Here is a 20,553-nt window from a genome sequence, read left to right as displayed (position 1 = left end):
GTCAGAAATCTTTAACGTCAGTGCAACATAGCGCACATATTTAATTATTAAGACACCTGCAGTAATAGTAAGTTGCGGAAACTACATATACAACCGATATGACCTTCACAGAGATTACATGCTGCTGAAAACAGGGAGTTTCATGAAGAAGATTGAAGTTGTTCGGCCGGAAAAGAGTGACGAGCTCAACGTTTACCTCCTCAGCTCTACATATGGTAAGTCTCAGGGTTGCCACCTTGTCCACAGACTACATCAGGACATATTTCTCAGTCAGCCTTGGTCAGGAGTCAGCTTCGGAGCCGCGTTCAGCTTCATGCAGACTGCTTCATGACATAATGTATGTACGTACAGTATTCACAAGTATGGCAGCTGTTGAAATATCAAGTTTTGTACCGAATTCGAAAAAAAGGCTCTTATTGTTATTTTGGTTGCCGACCCCTGGGCAAGGTCTAACGAAACTGTGCAGTGTCCTGGAATAAATTTCAACTCAATACTGGTACCAGGTCTAGGTAAAAAATAAATTACTGGTACCCGAGCACAGATGTCAATTCCCGAACAAGTGCCAATCTTGCACACGTTACACACAAACTCTATTTCATCCATGTAGCCTCTCGTCCAATTTTACTTGTTATTTATCAAAGGTTGCAATACAATGTGGATTCGTATGACATCTAAATGCGACAGCATCTCAAGACACCGTACACAAACAGAAGGCATATTATATTCTTGGTTCTTTCGGTAAAGTCACGTAGAAGGGAAACAATAAAATAATACAAATATAAAACTATAAAATTATCACGACGTTTCGACTGCAACACAAGCAATCATCATCAGGTGTGAAAACCACAGCAAGATGATGATTGCTTGTGTTGCAGTCGAAACGTCGTGAGAATTTTATTGTTTCATATTTTTATTAATTTATTGTTTCCCTTCTACGTGACTTTACCGAATAGAACCAAGAATATGAATCCCTGCAGTCACGAAAGCTTTAAATCAGAAGGCATATTTTCAAAAAAATATTTTTAGAGAGGCAGTCGGCCATAGGCAGAGGAAAAAGGAAGCTCTTGATGCTACATTTATACAAGGAGAAAGGCGTCGACAGAACTTATGACTGGGAGGAGGGAGGTCCAGATTATGGGGGCAGCAAACGAGAGTTAGCAACTTCCCAGTGAACCGAGGTTTACAGGGGGAATTTGACAGAAAACCTTGGTTGCTGGAGTGAAGAATATGTGGAGGGGAGTAGAGTGAGATGAGAGGAGAGATTTAGGCATGGGCGAGTCAATGGAGTATCTTTAGGACGGTGAGTGCTATTTTAAAATTGATCTGGGATTACATTGAGAGCCAGTGGAGGGATCTCAGTATTATGGTGATGTTTTGTTTATGGATGTGGACGAGAAGCCTGTCAGGGGCATCTTGTATCATCTGGAGTTTGAGGATGTGAGGAGATGTGAAGGTGTGGATGGCAGCTGGGGTAAGGAAATGGTGGACGTGGAAAATGTGCAGGTGGAGGTATGAGGTTCTCCAGAGTTTACAGTAGAGAGATAACTCGTGCTCAGGATCAATTACAACTGAAAGGTTTCTCACACTCTCTGTGTATTTGGCAGAAAAAAAATGTGGTGAAGATGATTAAAGCCATCGTGGTAAGATTGTGGTTTTAATGCTTTTCCCAGTTGGTATGGATATCCATCAGAACTTCACACCATTCTACTCTAGCCCTCGCACCTCTGGGCTCTACGGGAATGGGAGGCATCAGCAGGCCCAATCCCTGCATGCTACTACCTGTGAGAAACCAAAGACGTTTGCCTCAGCAGATGCACAAGCAGCCGGCAATGGTTTGTGTCGCCTCATTTCTACATGCATTTTAGATCAATTGGTTTATTTAGACTGTATGCATTTGATCCCATGGAAGCAATTTAGAATGCAGCATCTTCATATCTACAACACTGATATAATCCTTAAATTGTGCAATTGTTCCCACCAACTCATGCTGTGACAAGTATGCAGTAATATACATAGGGGACGTTAGGTGTGGTGCATTATATTTTGTTGTGAAGTTGACCTGTACATATACAACTTTACTTCAAAGGTCATCTCTCTTGTGCTCAAGAGTTCCAAACTGACACAGCGGTGATCGACACCCCCCCCTCCCCTCTTCCTTGAGACCCCGAAAATTAATATTTTATTCTCAGAGAAAATACATGAACTGCATATATTTTATACGACTTTAGGGATATATATTCTTTTCTAGATTTAAAGCTTTCGTGACTGCTAGGATCCATACTCATTGGTTCTATTGGGTAAAGTCACGTAGGTGAAAATAAAATAACAAAAAATCACGACGTTTCGGCCACAACACAAGCGGCCTTCATCAGGTGAAGGGACAAGACTCTCTGGAGGACAGCGCTGGAGTGGAAGAAGCCACGCTTAGATCACGACCTTTAAGCTGTGTGAGAAGAAAAAGACCAGGCGCCTTGACAAAGGAATTACCATATAATTTAGCATTGCAATGGCTCATTGAAATAGCTAAGTTAAAGTATACACATCCGCAGAGGTACCCCTTGACAAAGGAATTAGCGCTGGAGTGGAAGAAGCCACGCTTAGATCACGACCTTTAAGCCGTGTGAGAATAAAAAGACCAAGCGCCTTGACAAAGGAATTAGCATATAATTTAGCATTTAAATGGCTCATTGAAATAGCTAAGTTAAAGTATACACATCCGCAGAGGTACCCCTTGACAAAGGAATTAGCATCGAATTTAGCATTGAAATAGCTGAGTGATTAGCTTGTAACTGGTCACAGAAATAGCTGTGTTAAAGTTAGAGCATATACATTCACCGAGGCACCTAGTACTCATCAAACAGGAGAATTTAGCGAAACACAACCACGCTCAGACATCGGACCTGTGTGCGATCTGATCCCATCCGTGAAGGATGTCATTCCTGATTTACAGTACCCCGGGGTTTACAAATTGAGTTGTACCTGATTGCTACATCGGTGAGACAAAGCGACATGTCTCTGACCGAATTCGCGAGCACAAATCAGATTTGAAACACGGCAAAACGAATTCTTCTACCGTGGCTGATCACTGTTACAACGCTGTGGGGGATCACGATATAATTTTCTCCGATACCAAGGTTCTTTGCAAACCCACTGGCTTTTATCAGAGATTTGTTCATGAAGCAATTCAGATCTACAAACACAGACACAATTTCAACCGAGAGGATGGTTTCAAATTAAGAAACCATTAGAAAGATGTTCTAAATCGAACTAAACATTAAACTAATTTCAATGGTACAGTATATTTTTCAAGTAGTGGTACCCTACTTGAAAAATATACTGTACCATTGAAATTAGTTTAATCAAATGCTAATTTTTATGCTAATTTCTTTGTCAGAACACCTTGTTTGCTCGCACACAGTTTAAAGGTCCGCTGTCTGAGCGTGGTTGTGTTTCGCTAAATTCTCCTGTTTGATGAGTACTAGGTGCCTCGGTGAATGTATATGCTCTAACTTTAACATAGCTATTTCTGTGACCAGTTACAAGCTAATCACTCAGCTATTTCACTGCTAAATTCCATGCAAATTCCTTTGTCAAGGGGTACCTCTGCGGATGTGTATACTTTAACTTAGCTATTTCAATGAGCCATTTCAATGCTAAATTATATGCTAATTCCTTTGTCAAGGCGCTTGGTGTTTTTCTTCTCACACAGCTTAAAGGTCGTGATCTAAGCGTGGCTTCTTCCACTCCAGCGCTGTCCTCCAGACAGTCTCGTCCCTTCACCTGATGAAGGCCGCTTGTGTTGTGGCCGAAACGTCGTGATTTTTTGTTATTTTATTTTCAACTACGTGACTTTACCCAATAGAACCAAGAGTATGGATCCTAGCAGTCACGAAAGCTTTAAATCTAGAATGCATTTAATAACCCAACTTGTTTCTGTGATACTGTGCAAGCCCAGAGTTAATAAATACTCGTCAGGGCGCTTTGTCCGAGCTGTGTGTGTGTGGCGCTGACCCCTGGTGACCAGCACAGAGGGCACGGCACGGAGCCACAGCAATTCCACCACAGCTGTTGACGACCACGCCTTGTTCAACACCACACACACGTGACTTCCTCCTCATGCACCTAGCCTGGCACAGCAGTATAACACACACACGTCACCTGCTGGGTCTGTCACGTGACTTCATGCAACTAGCCTGGCACAGCAGTACAACACACGGCACCTGCTGGGTCTGTCTCTGTCACCTCCTGGTGCACCTAGCCTGGCACAGCAGTACAACACACACGCCACCTGCTGGGTCTGTCACGTGACTTCCTCGTGCACCTAGCCTGGCACAGCAGTACAACCCACGTCACCTGCTGGGTCTGTCTCTGTGACCTCATGCACCTAGCCTGGCACAGCAGTACAACACATGGCACCTGCTGGGTCTGTCTCTGTGACCTCATGCACCTAGCCTGGCACAGCAGTACAACCCATGGCACCTGCTGGGTCTGTCTCTGTGACCTCATGCACCTCGCCTGGCACAGCAGTACAACCCATGACACCTGCTGGGTCTGTCTCTGTGACCTCCTCATGCACCTAGCCTGGCACAGCAGTCAACACACGTCACCTGCTGGGTCTGTCTCTGTGACCTCGTGCACCTAGCCTGGCACAGCACTACAACCCACGGCACCTGCTGGGTCTGTCTCAGTGACCTCATACACCTAGCCTGGCACAGCAATACAACCCATGGCACCTGCTGGGTCTGTATCTGTGACCTCATGCACCTAGCCTGGCACAGCAGTACAACCCCGGCACCTGCTGGGTCTGTCTCAGTGACCTCATGCATCTAGGCTGGCTGATTTTAACGACACAACATTTATATATTTACGCCATCTAAACCAACAAAACCTCTATTACGGACTCAGTCACTCACTCGGCACTCACTCACTCAGCCAGTCACTCACTCAGCCAGTCACTCACTCAGCCAGTCACCCACTCAGCCAGTGACTCACTCAGCCAGTCATTCACTCAGCCAGTCACTCACTCACTCAGCCAGTCACTCAGCCAGTGACTCACTCACTCAGCCAGTCACCCACTCAGCCAGTCACTCACTCACTCAGCCAGTGACTCACTCAGCCAGTCACTCACTCACTCAGCCAGTCACTTAGCCAGTCACTCTGCCAGTCACTCACTCAGCCACTCACTCACTCAGCCAATCACTCACTCACTCAACCACTCACTCACTCACTCAGCCAGTCACTCACTCAGCCAGTCACTCACTCAGCCAGTGACTCACTCACTCAGCCAGTGACTCACTCAGGAGCTCAGCTGCTTACTCAGTCGCTTGCTCACGAAATTACTCAATCACTGAGCCAGTTTGACAGTAAACTTTATGTTTATATATCCAACAACACAGCACGAAATAACATCATCGTCTGGCTAATCAGGACCTCCGTCAGCCTACCCCACACCACACAATGGTACCCACATGCTTACCCCTCCACCGTGGTGGTGGTGGTGCTGGAATTGGTGGTGGTGGTGCTAGCATTGGTGGTGTTGGATCGTGGTGGTGTTGGTGGTGTCGTTCAGTGGGTGTTAGCGGTGGTGGTGTTGGTGGTGGTGTCGTTCAGTGGGTGTTAGCGGTGGTGGTGTTGGTGGTGGTGTCGTTCAGTGGGTGTTAGCGGTGGTGGTGTTGGTGGTGGTGTCGTTCAGTGGGTGTTAGCGGTAGTGGTGGTGGTGTCGTTCAGTGGGTGTTAGCGGTGGTGGTGTTGGTGGTGGTGTCGTTCAGTGGGTGTTAGCGGTGTTGGTGGTGGTGTCGTTCAGTGGGTGTTAGCGGTGGTGGTGGTGGTGTCGTTCAGTGGGTGTTAGCGGTGGTGGTGGTGTTTATGGTGGTGTTGGTGGTGGTGTCGTTCAGTGGGTGTTAGCGGTGGTGGTGGTGTTGGTGGTGTCGTTCAGTGGGTGTTAGCGGTGGTGGTGTCGTTCAGTGGGTGTTAGCGGTGGTGGTGGTGTTGGTGGTGGTGTTGGTGGTGGTGTCGTTCAATGGGTGTTAGCGGTGGTGGTGGTGTTGGTGGTGTCGTTCAGTGGGTGTTAGCGGTGGTGGTGGTGGTGTCGTTCAGTGGGTGTTAGCGGTGGTGGTGGTGTTGGTGGTGGTGTCGTTCAGTGGGTGTTAGCGGTGGTGGTGTTGGTGGTGGTGTCGTTCAGTGGGGGTTAGCGGTGGTGGTGGTGTTGGTGGTGGTGTCGTTCAGTGTGTGTTAGCGGTGGTGGTGGTGTTGGTGGTGGTGTCGTTCAGTGGGTGTTAGCGGTGGTGGTGGTGTTGGTGGTCGTGTCCTTCAGTGGGTGTTAGCGGTGGTGGTGGTGGTGTCGTTCAGTGGGTGTTAGCGGTGGTGGTGGTGGTGGTGTCGTTCAGTGGGTGTTAGCGGTGGTGGTGGTGTTGGTGGTCGTGTCCTTCAGTGGGTGTTAGCGGTGGTGGTGGTGGTGTCGTTCAGTGGGTGTTAGCGGTGGTGGTGGTGTTGGTAGTGGTGTCGTTCAGTGGGTGTTAGCGGTGGTGGTGGTGGTGTCGTTCAGTGGGTGTTAGCGGTGTTAGCGGTGGTGGTGTTGGTGGTGGTGTCGTTCAGTGTGTGTTAGCGGTGGTAGTGGTGGTGGTGGTGTCGTTCAGTGGGTGTTAGCGGTGGTGTTGGTGGTGGTGTCGTTCAGTGGGTGTTAGTGGTGGTGGTGTTGGTGGCGGTGTCGCTCAGTGGGTGTTAGCGGTGGTGGTGTTGGTGTCGTTCAGTGGATGTTAGCGGTGGTAGTGGTGGTGGCGGCGTCGTTCAGTGGGTGTTAGTGGTGTTGGTGGTGGTGTCGTTCAGTGGGTGTTAGCGGTGGTGGTGTTGGTGGTGGTGTTGTTCAGTGGGTGTTAGCGGTGGCATCAGCGATGTGCTCCAGCTCGTCGAGGTACCGCTGTCTCAGCGACCCCAGGTACGTGGCCAGGCTGGCTCCGTCCAGCCGCGAGTGTCGCGCCGCCTGGCCCAGCCGCGTCGCGAGGCGGTGGACGGCCGCTCGGCGCAGCACGGGCGCGGAGTCGGCCTGACGCTCCATCTGGGGGGGGTCGCGGAGGGGTCACGGGGGGGGGGGTCACGGGCGGGTCGCGGGGGGGTCGCGGCGGGGGTGTCGGCGGGGGTCAGCGTTGTTACCCAGCTCTTGCCGCCGATCCGAGCCAGCAGCCCCGTGGCGTCGCGCAGCAGGGAGGGCGGCAGCGATGACAGCGTGGCCATCTCCAGACCTGGACGCGGGGCACGCGGAGGGGGAGGGGGAGGGGGGGTGGGAGGGGGAGGGTGGTGGCCGTGAGACGCCGACCGCGTCGCGGAAGGCGACGGCTTCTTCTTCACGATGTTTGAGGCGCCGGCGGCCTCGGCAGGGCCGTCCCCACTTTGTGCCGCGATGAGTTTTTCCGGGCCGAGGGGTTTCCCCCCTCCCACTACCGGGACCTCGCGGAAATGCTCGGCAAATCTGAAAACCTGTTCCCTGGGGGTCGGAGATCGGGTCACCGTTCTTTCCCCCAATGATGGTAATTGGTTGTGGCACCGCAGGTTACTTTCTTGATGGGAGTTAAAGAGCGATTTGTGATCGCGGGCCACTGATGCAGACTCCATCTCCTCGACAACCCGCGACCGCCACCCATCCTTGCGGCGCCTCGCGGCTCTCCGAACCTCTGAGCGAGGGCTGCGGTAAGCCTCCTCATTCTCCGCCGTGGGATTCTGTAGCCGATGACAGTGGGCCTGTCGCCATCCTGAACACCTCCTCTGTCAGCCAGGGTCTCTGGGGAGGTCTGGACCACGTACCCAAAGCAGCCATTTCAGCTGCATGAGTCACAGTCCTAAACCTCGCCCATTTACCCTCGACATCAGGAGGAGTGGGGGACGATGCCAATCCCAGCCGGCAGAGCATGCCACTAAGGATTTGAATGGGGTCCTGGATGTACACCCACCACCGGAGTGGAAGAATTGCAGGTGCATCTTACAGATTACAAGTCGATGGTCAGAGGGCAGATCAGCTCCACGGTAGGTCCTGGTGTCAGGGACATGGGCTCGCATCCGCTGGTCCGTCACTATGTAGTCCAGCAGATGTTCTTGCTTGGACCCGGCATGCATCCATGATGTTGTGTGGATACACCGTTGCCGGAACAGCGTGTTGGTATTTACAAGCCCATGGGCTGCACAAAAATGTAGCAGCCTCCTGCCGTTGTTATTGAGCTGGTCTGGCCCATTCCTTCCAATCACTCCAGACCAGGTGCATCATGACCAACTCGGGCATTCACCCAACAAGATGACTATCCCGAGGGGCCACTTTAGCTCGCACCTGTGACAGGAGGTCATAGAAGGCATCCGACTCATCGGCCTTGCCTGGATCCCTCCACGGATGTTCGTCTTCGGTGGGGGCATAAGTAACCACGACCACCACTCCTCACATCCGGTTGTTGGGAAGGCGAGCCCAAAGTAGCCTGGGGCTTACAGCTTCCCACACCTCACCGCCACGCTCCCACGCCCCCTTCATTCTTTTGTTCAAAAGAAGAGCCACTCCCTGTTGTTTGGCAGTCTCCTGCCCCGAGTAGAGGACTGTCCACCCCTCATGGTGGCAGGAGCCAGAGCCGGTCCACCGGACCTCCTAAATGCCACATAGATCCAGGCGGTACCGGTCCAGCTCCCGACAGAGGAGTGGCAGCCTCTCCTCCGCAGTGAGCGTTCGAACATTCCACGTGGCCACCCGTAGTGGTTTTTCGTTGTTTCTGGAGGAGCCCCGAGGGTAGATATTCAGTCTCCTGGCTCTGCCAAATGGGGTTTGGTCAGGAGACGTCATAGACGCCTGTCCCCCCGGGGCCTCCGGCACAAGCTTATTAGTTACATATTTCGGTTTAACTCGTGGTTTCGTGGTAATTAATTGAAGGTGGAAGGGTTACCAGCCCCTCGCACCTGTCCAGAGCCCCCGTTTAGCCCCTGTGGTAGACACATTTGCCATGAGGGGAGGAGCCAATCAAAATTGGATCTCCCCCCAAAGCACTGTCCACGACAGAGTTGCCTGTTCGGCACCGCGAGGAGGTAGGGGGTTGTTTTGCCGGACCACACACACACACATGTACACACACACACACACGTACACACACACACACGTACACAACAACAACAACAACAACAACCGCCATTCGCCACTAAGTGGCGGTGACGTCACCACGACGCTTGTGCCAGGCTATGTGCACCGTGAGGCCACATGAAGTGTCGAACGCCCGCTGGCAGGAGGTCACTGGGCAGACCCAGGTGCCACGGGTCAACTGACTGAGATGACTGGCTGATGCACCACCTGTGCCCCCTACTGTGCCAACCTGCTGTGCTTTAGCCACCCGGCGCTCCGCTCGTTGTTCTGAGCATCGCTCCTCCGCCCTCCGTTGTTGTTGGAGGGCGACTGCCTCCAACTGCCCAGTAGCATCCTTCACGAGCCTCCTCCACAGAGGCCGATCTTGACACCGCTGGTACCAGTCATCGGCAAGTCCACTCAGCTCCACGTCCTCCTGTACCACATCACTCCATCTCTTCTCTAGCCCGTGCCGCGCCTGCTTAGCCCCCTCAATCCGGCCCAACAAAAGCTGTTTCGGCATGCGGGCTACATGACCCAGCCATCGCAGCCTTGCCTGCCGGAGGAGCTCACCGATGGGACCCTGCCCAGATCTTTCAAGGATTTGTGAGCTCCTCACACAATCCAGTCTGGTTAAACCCAGGATGGATCGTAGGCAGGCCAGCCTAAATGTTTCTAACCGGCGAAGATGTTCCACTAGGGGGGTCCACGTTTCGCAAGCGTAGAGAAGGGAGGGAATGACCGTGGCCGAGAAGACCTGAAGCTTAGTGCGGAGCGACAGACCAGGTAGCTTCCACACAGCGCTACGCAACCGATGAAAAGATATTGCCGCTCGACTGATTCGGAGTGAGACCTCTGCTGTTAAACTGGAGCCAGTCATAAGCACACTGCCCAGGTATGGGAAACTCTCCACTCTCTCCACAACTGCCCCATCACCGATTGGGAGTTGTGGGGGTGTAGTGTCCGATGGTACAAAATACCCAGGCAGGTGCTTAGTTTTGGTGGGGCTGATGGTAAGGCCCCACCTCTTAGTGGCACGCTCCAGTCTCAGCAGCAGCGTCTCCAACTCCTCCTCTGACTGAGCAGCTATTACCAAATCATCAGCATACATAACGTGGTTGAGCAATAGGGAGCCATCCCTTGACCGCACCCGGGCATCGATTAGCCTCCCATTATATCTGTACCATATGGAGATTCCCCCGGTACAGCTATTGAAGGCTTCACGAACTACGTGGTCAAAATAGATGTTAAATAATGTGGGAGCCAGAGGACATCCCTGTCGCACCCCAAGGTGTACAGGGAATGGCTCTGACTCCCAGCCACGTAGTTTTACCCGGGCCCGCTCACCATCATGAAGGTCCTTAATGATCGTGAGCAGAGGGTCAGGTACTCCAAAAGCACGAAGAACACACACACGTACACATACACACACGTACACACACACACGCGTAGTACCGTAGTGCGTGTCCGGCGTGTGCCCCTGCACCAGCTTGTACGTGCACGTCACACGTGGCACCGTCCGCGAGTCGTCGGCACCAGCGGCTTTACCGTCACGACGGCCGGCCCAGGGCAGCTGCTGCTGCTGCTGCTGCTGATTGCGTGACTCCACCAGGAAGTGGCTGTTGGAGACGTTGGGGTAGAGGGTAGAGAGGTGGCTCAGCTCCAGGTGGTGGGTGGCGAAGATGGTGAACGTCTGGGGGGGGGGGGGGGGAGACACGCAGGGGTGGTGAGGGTGGTGAGGGTGGTGAGTGTGAGTGGTGAGTGTGAGTGGTGAGTGTGAGTGGTCACCACCTTGCGCTGCAGGAGACACTCACAGACCGAGTGACAGATCCCCAGGGCCTCGTGGACCCCGGTGCCCCTCCCGAGCTCGTCGATGATCACCAGAGAGCGGTCGGTGGCTGTGCGAACTATGTAGTTCACCTGGGGTCATGGGGGTCACCGGGGGTCACCCACCCACTCACCCACACACACACCCACCCACTCACCAACTCACTCACTCACCAACTCACTCACTCACCAACCCACTCACTCACCCACCCACTCACCCACCCACTCACACACCCACACACCCACCCACTCACCAACTCACTCACTCACCCACCCACTCACACACCCACTCACCAACCCACTCACCCACCTACCCAACCACTCACCCACTCACTCACCCACCCAACCACTCACCCACCCACTCACTCACCCACCCACTCACCCACCCACTCACCCACCCAACCACTCACCCACCCACTCACTCACCCACCCACCCACTCACCCACCCACTCACCCACCCAAACCACTCACCCACTCACTCACTCACCCACCCACTCACCCACCCACTCACCCACCCAACCACTCACCCACCCACTCACTCACCCACCCACTCACCCACCCTCTCACTCAACCACCCACTCACCCACTCACTCACCCACCCAACCACTCACCCACCCACCCACTCACACACCCACTCACCAACACACTCACCCACCTACCCAACCACTCACCCACCCACTCACCCACCCAACCACTCACCCACCCACTCACCCACCCACTCACTCACACACCCACTCACCCACTCAATCACACACCCACCCACCCACTCACCCACCCACTCACACACCAGCCCACCCACCCACTCACCCACCCTCTCACTCACCCACCCACTCACCCACCCACTCACACACCCACTAACCCACCCACTCACCCACCCACTCACCAACCCACTCACCCACCTACCCAACCACTCACCCACCCACTCACCCACCCAACCACTCACCCACCCACTCACTCACCCACCCACTCACACACCCACCCACCCACTCACCCACCCTCTCACTCAACCACCCACTCACTCTCTCACACACCCAACCAACCACTCACCCACCCACTCACACACCCACCCACTCACCCACCCAACCACTCACCCACCCACTCACTCACCCACCCACTCACACACCCACCCACCCACTCACCCACCCTCTCACTCAACCACCCACTCACTCTCTCACACACCCAACCAACCACTCACCCACCCACTCACACACCCACCCACTCACACACCCAACCAACCACTCACCCACCCACTCACACACCCACTCACCAACCCACTCACCCACCTACCCAACCACTCACCCACTCACTCACCCACCCAACCACTCACCCACCCACTCACTCACCCACCCACTCACCCACCCACTCACCCACCCAACCACTCACCCACCCACTCACTCACCCACCCACCCACTCACCCACCCACTCACCCACCCAAACCACTCACCCACTCACTCACTCACCCACCCACTCACCCACCCACTCACCCACCCAACCACTCACCCACCCACTCACTCACCCACCCACTCACCCACCCTCTCACTCAACCACCCACTCACCCACTCACTCACCCACCCAACCACTCACCCACCCACCCACTCACCCACCCACTCACACACCCACTCACCAACACACTCACCCACCTACCCAACCACTCACCCACCCACTCACCCACCCAACCACTCACCCACCCACTCACCCACCCACTCACTCACACACCCACTCACCCACTCAATCACACACCCACCCACCCACTCACCCACCCACTCACACACCAGCCCACCCACCCACTCACCCACCCTCTCACTCACCCACCCACTCACCCACCCACTCACACACCCACTAACCCACCCACTCACCCACCCACTCACCAACCCACTCACCCACCTACCCAACCACTCACCCACCCACTCACCCACCCAACCACTCACCCACCCACTCACTCACCCACCCACTCACACACCCACCCACCCACTCACCCACCCTCTCACTCAACCACCCACTCACTCTCTCACACACCCAACCAACCACTCACCCACCCACTCACACACCCACCCACTCACCCACCCAACCACTCACCCACCCACTCACTCACCCACCCACTCACACACCCACCCACCCACTCACCCACCCTCTCACTCAACCACCCACTCACTCTCTCACACACCCAACCAACCACTCACCCACCCACTCACACACCCACCCACTCACACACCCAACCAACCACTCACCCACCCACTCACCCACCCACCCACCCACTCACCCACCCACCCTCTCACTCCCCACCCACCTCTCTCATCTCGATGGTGAAGGTGGAGGAGAGTGGCTGGATGTCGTCGTCCACACCGATGCGAGTGAAGATCTGATCAGCGATCCTCACGCAGGCAAAGTCGGCTGGCACGAAGCAACCTGAAGCAGTGGTAGCACCCAAACACTCACTCACTTACTTACTCACCTACTCACTCACTCAAACACTCACTCACTCACTTACTCACCTACTCACTCACTCAAACACTCACTCACTTACTTACTCACCTACTCACTCACTCACTCAAACACTCACTCACTTACTTACTCACCTACTCACTCAATCACTCAAACACTCACTCACTCACTTACTCACCTACTCACTCACTCAAACACTCACTCACTTACTTACTCACCTACTCACTCACCAACTCACTCACTCACTCACCCACCCACTCACTCACCAACTCACCCACTCACTCACCAACCAACTCACTCACCAACTCACCCACCCACTCACCAACTCACTCACTCACTCACCCACCCACTCACTCACTCACCAACTCACCCCCCCACCCACTCACCGATCTGTGCCATCACCTGGCAGAGTGCCACCTGTCTCAGCAGCGTGGACTTGCCGCTGTTGTTGGGCCCCGTGACAATGAGGAAGTTGGAGGCGTCCGACAGGAAGACGTCGTTAGGCACCAGCGGCCAGCCCAGCACCCGCTCCAGGATGGGGTGGCGAGCCCCTTTGAGGGCCAGCGTGTCAGAGAATTCCGGACGGACTGCAGCTCACCACAGACAGTGGGGGGGAGGTCACGGGAGGTCACGGGGGTGAAGGTCATGGGGGTGGAGGTCAAGGGGGGGAGGTCACGGGGGGGAGGTCATGGGGGGGAGGAGTCAAGGGGGGAGGTCGCGGGGTAGAGGTCACAGGGCGGAGGTCACGGGGGCGGAGGTCATGGTAGCGGAGGTCACATGGGGAGGTCACAGGGGTGAAGGTCACGGGGGCGGAGGTCACGGGGGCGGAGGTCACGGGGGGAGGTCACGGGGGGTGAAGGCCACTCACTCACTCATCCACTCACCCACTCACTCACTCCCTCACTCACTCACCCACCCACCCACTCACTCACTCCCTCACTCACCCACTCACTCACTCACCCACCCACCCACTCACTCACTCCCTCACTCACCCACTTACCCACTCACTCACCCACCCACCCACCCACTCACTCACCCACCCACCCACTCACTCACTCACCCACCCACCCACTCACTCACTCACTCACCCACCCACCTACTCACCCACTCACCCACTCACTCACCCACCGACTCACTCACCCACCCATCCACTCACCCACTCACTCACCCACTCACTCACCCACCCACCCACCGCGTACCGGACTTGGTGAGCGTGGTGCGGTGAGCAAATGCCAGCAGCATGTCCACCATGGACACTGCATCAGCAAGCTTGTAGAGACACACAATGTCCTCCCGGATCTCCGCAAACAGCTTAGACAACACCCTGGGCACGGAGACAGAGCGGGGGTCACCCTCCCCCCCCCCCCAAAGGGTGTTGTGTAAAGAGTAGTGTACAGTAGTGTATAGTGTGCATAGTGTAGTGTACAGTAGAGTATAGTGTAGTGTATAGTGTAGTGCATAGTGTAGTGTAGTAGTGTACAGTAGTGTATAGTGTAGTGTATAGTGTAATGTATAGTGTAGTGTAGTAGTGTACAGTACTGTATAGTGTAGTGTATAGTAGTATAGTGTAGTGTATAGTGTAGTGTATACTGTAGTGTATCGTGTATAGTGTAGTGCATAGTGTAGTGTATAGTGTAGTGTACAGTAGTGTATAGTGTAGTGTATAGTGTAGTGCATAGTGTAGTGTACAGTAGAGTATAATGTAGGGTATAGTGTAGTGTAGAGTGTAGTGTATAGTGTAGTGTATAGTGTAGTGCATAGTAGTGTATAGTGTAGTGTATAGTGTAGTGTATAGTGTAGTGTAGTAGTGTGCAGTAGTGTATAGTAGTGTATAGTGTAGTGCATAGTGTAATGTATAGTGTAGTGTATAGTAGTGTATAGTGTAGTGCATAGTGTAATGTATAGTGTAGTGTATAGTGTAGTGTAGTAGTGTACAGTAGTGTATAGTGTAGTGTATAGTGTAGTGTATAGTGTAGTGTATAGTAGTGTATAATGTAGTGTATAGTGTATAGTGTAGTGCATAGTGTAGTGTATAGTAGTGTATAGTGTAGTGTATAGTGTAGTGTATAGTGTAGTGTATATTGTAGTGTATAGTGTATAGTGTAGTGTATAGTAGTGTAGTGTATAGTGTAGTGTATGGTGTAGTGTATAGTGTAGTGTATAGAAGTGTAGTGTATAGTGTAGTGTATAGTAGTGTAGTGTATATTGCAGTGTATATTGTAGTGTGTAGTAGTGTAGAGTATAGTGTAGTGTATAGTAGTGTAGTGTATAGTGTAGTGTATAGTGTAGTGTAGTGTATAGTGTAGTGTATAGTGTAGTGTATAGTAGTGTATAGTGTAGTGTATAGTGTAGTGTATAGTAATGTATAGTGTAGTGTATAGTGTAGTGTATAGTAGTGTATAATGTAGTGTATAGTGTAGTGTATAGTAGTATAGTGTAGTGTATAGTAGTGTATAGTGTAGTGTATAGTGTAGTGTGTAGTGTAGTGTATAGTGTAGTGTATAGTGTAGTGTATAGTAGTGCAGGGCATAGCCAGGGGGTTCCTCTGCAACCCCCACAGGTAGAAGCGGCAGTGAGTCAAGGAACAGATGGAGATTAGTCCACCACACTCTGCCTGGGGCAGGGGTGTTCCCTCACACGTTGGACATGAGGTAGATCTCCTCCACGGCCTCTTGGCTGCGGCAGTTCAGCCTCATGAGGTCCATGGTGGTGTAGCTGAGAAGGTTCCCACGTTTGCTCACCTGGTGAGTGAGGGGTGTTGAGTGGTGAGTGAGGGGTGGTGAGTGGTGAGTGAGGGGTGTGGTGAGTGGTGAGTGAGGGGTGGTGAGGGGTGGTGAGTGGTGAGTGAGGGGTGGTGAGTGGTGAGTGAGGGGTGGTGAGTGGTGAGTGAGGGGTGGTGAGTGGTGAGTGAGGGGTGGTGAGTGGTGAGTGAGGGGTGGTGAGTGGTGAGTGAGGGTGGTGAGTGGTGAGTGAGGGGTGGTGAGTGGTGAGTGAGGGGTGGTGAGTGGTGAGTGAGGGGTGGTGAGTGGTGAGTGAGGGTGGTGAGTGGTGAGTGAGGGTGGTGAGTGGTGAGTGGTGGGGTGAGTGGTGGTGATTGGTGAGTGGGGGGTGGTGAGTGATGAGTGAGTGGTGGTGAGTGGTGAGTGAGGGGTGGTGAGTGGTGAGTGATGAGTGAGTGGTGAGTGAGGGGTGGTGAGTGGTGAGTGAGGGGTGGTGAGTGGTGAGTGAGGGGTGTGGTGAGTGGTGAGTGAGGGTGGTGAGTGGTGAGTGAGGGGTGGTGAGTGGTGAGTGAGGGGTGGTGAGGGGTGAGTGAGGGGTGTGGTGAGTGGTGGGGTGAGGGGTGAGACTCACACGTAGACACATAGACTCACACATAGACTCACACATAAACACATAGACTCACACATAGACACATAGACTCACACATAGACTCACACATAGACTCACACATAGACACATAGACTCACACATAGACTCATAGACTCACACATAGACACACACATAGACTCACACATAGACACATAGACTCACACATAGACTCATAGACTCACACATAGACACATAGACGCACACATAGACTCATAGACTCATACATAGACACATAGACTCACACATAGACTCACACATAGACTCACACATAGACACATAGACTCACACATAGACTCATAGACTCACACATAGACACATAGACTCACACATAGACTCACACGTAGACACACACATAGACACATAGACTCACACATAGACACATAGACTCACACATAGACTCACACACAGATACACATAGACTCACACATAAACACATAGACCCACATATAGACACATAGACTCACACATAGACACATAGACTCACACATATACTCACATATAGACTCACACGTAGACACATAGACTCAAACATAGACTCATAGACTCACACATAGACTCACACGTAGACACATAGACTCACACATAGACACACACATAGACACATAGACTCACACATAGACACATAGACTCACACATAGACACAGACCCACACGTAGACACATAGACTCACACATAGCCTCACACCTAGACACATAGACTCACACGTAGACACAGACTCACACATAGTCTCACACCTAGACACATAGACTCACACATAGACTCACACATAGACACAGACTCACACATAGACACAGACTCACACTTAGACACATAGACTCACACATAGACACAGACTCACACCTATACACATAGACTCACACCTAGACACAGACTCACACCTATACACATAGACTCACACATAGACTCTGGGTCTATGAGTGGTGAGTCTGTGAGTGGTGAGTCTATGAGTGGTGAGTCTGAGTCTCTGTGTGATGAGTCTATGGGTCTCTGCGTGGTGAGTCTGTGGGTCTCTATGTGATGAGTTTATGGGTCTCTGCGTGGTGAGTCTATGGGTCTCTGTGTGATGAGTCTCTGGGTCTCTGTGTGATGAGTCTATGGGTCTCTGTGTGATGAGTCTATGGGTCTCTGTGTGAGTCTATGAGTCTCTGTGTGGTGAGTCTGTGGGTCTCTGTGCGATGAGTCTATGGGTCTCTGTGCAATGAGTCTATGGGTCTCTGTGTGATGAGTCTATGGGTCTCTGTGTGATGAGTCTATGGGTCTTTGTGTGATGAGTCTATGGGTCTCTATGTGATGAGTCTATGAGTCTCTGTGTGGTGAATCTGTGAGTCTCTGTGCGTTGACCTTGATGAAGACCTCTGGCAGACGCTGTTCGGGCTGCAGGGAGTGAGCGGACGTCTGGATGTAAAAGCCACGCACGGCGCTGTAGCTCATGGACATGGGCAGGTTGTGAATCTCGGAGAGCTGTTTGATGATCTCTGGGAGAGAGAGAATGGGCAGGTTGTGAATCTCGGAGAGCTGTTTAATGATCTCTGGGAGAGAGAGAATGGGCAGGTTGTGAATCACGGAGAGCTGTTTGATGATCTCTGGGAGAGAGAGAATGGGCAGGTTGTGAATCACGGAGAGCTGTTTGATGATCTCTGAGAGAATGGGCAGGATGTGAATCACGGAGAGCTGTTTGATGATCTCTGGGAGAGAGAATGGGCAGGTTGTGAATCACGGAGAGCTGGTTGATGATCTCTGAGAGACAGAATGGGCAGGTTGTGAATCACGGAGAGCTGTTTGATGATCTCTGGGAGAGAGAGAATGGGCAGGTTGTGAATCTCGGAGAGCTGTTTGATGATATCTGGGAGAGAGAGAATGGGCAGGTTGTGAATCTCGGAGAGCTGTTTGATGATCTCTGAGAGAGAGAATGGGCAGGTTGTGAATCTCGGAGAGCTGTTTGATGATCTCTGAGAGAGAGAATGGGCAGGTTGTGAATCTCGGAGAGCTGTTTGATGATCTCTGGGAGAGAGAGAATGGGCAGGTTGTGAATCACAGAGAGCTGTTTGATGATCTCTGGGAGAGAGAGAGTGGGCAGGTTGTGAATCACGGAGAGCTGTTTGTTGGTCTCTGAGAGAGAGAGATTGGGCAGGGGAGAGAGGGGGAAAAGTGGGGGAGAAAGGAGGAGAGGGGGGGGGAGATGATGGTGGAACCCACGACCTCCTGCGTACCAGGCGAGGTAGTTGACATCTCGCAGCCACCGTGATGATGACGATGATGAGAGAGACACGCAAACTCCAAACGTACAGCAGCAGGCGGTAGAGAGAGAGAGAGGAAGAGAGAGATACAAAGACGGCCGGGGAGGGCTACGGGTGGGTCAGCCGTGCCGTGCCTTCGATGTCTCCGACGGCCTCGGAGAGGATGCGCCGAGCGAGGTCCAGGAATCCGTTGAGGCCGGGGCGCACGACGTGGCAGCGCCGTGTCCTGGCCGAGAGGAGGTTGCCCTTGCGGAAGGGCAAATCGTCGGTCAGCACCGTGCGCAGCTTGCCCAGGATCGCAGGGAACCTGGCACGGGGACAGCGGGGGAGGAGACGCGGTGGGGGTTGTGGTGTCGCCACCGCCATCGACGCCGCCACCGTCGCCGACAACAACAACGACGACGGCAACCGCCGTTCACCACTAAGTGGCGGTGACGTCACCACGACGCTTGTGCCAGGCCATGTGCACTTCGAGGCCACGTGAAGTGTTGAACGCACGCTGGCACGAAGGTCACGGGGCAGACCCAGGTGCCAGGGGGGGACTGAGTGAGATGAGTGGCTGATGCACCACCTGTGCCTCCTACTGTGCCAACCCGCTGTGCTTTAGCCACCCGGCGCTCCGCTCGTTGTGAGCATCGCTCCTCCGCCCTCCGTTGTTGTTGGAGGGCGACTGCCTCCAACTGCCCAGTAGCGTCCTTCACGAGCCTCCTCCACAGAGGCCGATCCTGACACCGATGGTACCAGTCATCGGCAAGTCCACTCAGCTCCACGTCCTCCTGTACCACATCACTCCATCTCTTCTCTAGCCCGTGCCTCCTGTACCACACCACTCCATCTCTTCTCTAGCCCCCTTGATCCGGCTGAACAAAAGCTGTTTCGGCATGTGATCGCTGGGCATGCGGGCTGCATGACCCAGCCAACGCAGTGTTGCCTGCCGGAGGAGCTCACTGATGGGACTTTGTCCAGATCTTTCAAGGATTTGTGAGCTCCTCACACAATCCAGCCTGGTTAAACCCAGGATGGATCGTAGACAGGCCAGCCTAAATGTTTCTAACCAGCAAAGATGTTCCATTAGGGGGGTCCACGTTTCACAAGCATAGAGAAGGGAGGGAATGACTGTGGCCGAGAAGACCTGAAGCTTAGTGCGGAGCGACAGACCAGGTAGCTTCCACACAGCGTTACGCAACCGATGAAAATATAATGCCGCTTGACCGATTCCGAGTGCTGTTAAACCGGAGCCGGTCATGAGCACACTGCCCAGGTATGGGTAACTCTCCACTCTCCCCACAACTATCCCATCACCAATTGGAAGTTGTGGGGGTGGAGTGTCCGATGGCAGAAAATACCCAGGCAAGTGCTTAGTTTCAGTGGGTAAGGCTCCACTTCTTAGTGGCAAGCTCCAGGTTCAGCAGCAGCGCCTCCAACTCCTCCTCTGAGTGAGCAGCAATTCCCAGATCATCGGCATACATTACATGGTTGAACAATCGGGAGCCATCCCTTGACCGCACCCGGGCATCGATCAGCCTCCCATTCTATCTGTACCAGATGGGAATTCCTCCGGTACAGCTACTGAAGGCTTCACGAACTACGTGGTCA

General features: G+C 53.1%; 1 protein-coding gene across 1 annotated transcript in view; it reads right to left on the bottom strand.

Moving 5' to 3' along the window:
* Positions 1–5,352: 5,352 nt before the first annotated feature.
* The window catches only part of LOC142921823 (mutS protein homolog 4-like), a 33,185-nt gene continuing 17,984 nt past the window's right edge, over positions 5,353–20,553 (bottom strand). The window contains exons 12-21 of the mRNA XM_076063160.1: positions 19,087–19,264; positions 18,062–18,190; positions 15,989–16,092; positions 14,551–14,675; positions 13,738–13,938; positions 13,197–13,315; positions 10,874–11,002; positions 10,538–10,775; positions 7,150–7,238; positions 5,353–7,054 (exon numbers count right to left, since the gene is read on the bottom strand). Of these exons, the coding sequence (XP_075919275.1) occupies positions 6,863–7,054; positions 7,150–7,238; positions 10,538–10,775; positions 10,874–11,002; positions 13,197–13,315; positions 13,738–13,938; positions 14,551–14,675; positions 15,989–16,092; positions 18,062–18,190; positions 19,087–19,264 (1,504 nt within the window). The 3' untranslated portion in view covers positions 5,353–6,862. The remainder of the gene's footprint in view (positions 7,055–7,149; positions 7,239–10,537; positions 10,776–10,873; positions 11,003–13,196; positions 13,316–13,737; positions 13,939–14,550; positions 14,676–15,988; positions 16,093–18,061; positions 18,191–19,086; positions 19,265–20,553) is intronic.

This window comes from Petromyzon marinus, unplaced genomic scaffold (genome assembly GCF_048934315.1).
Source record: "Petromyzon marinus isolate PM22_M1 ecotype Great Lakes invasive population unplaced genomic scaffold, UKy_Petmar_22M1.pri1.0 PM_G_Scaffold_9, whole genome shotgun sequence".
NCBI lineage: Eukaryota > Metazoa > Chordata > Hyperoartia > Petromyzontiformes > Petromyzontidae > Petromyzon > Petromyzon marinus.
The sequence above is the reverse complement of the archived record's forward strand: the minus strand, read 5'-3'. Positions and strand labels throughout refer to the sequence as shown.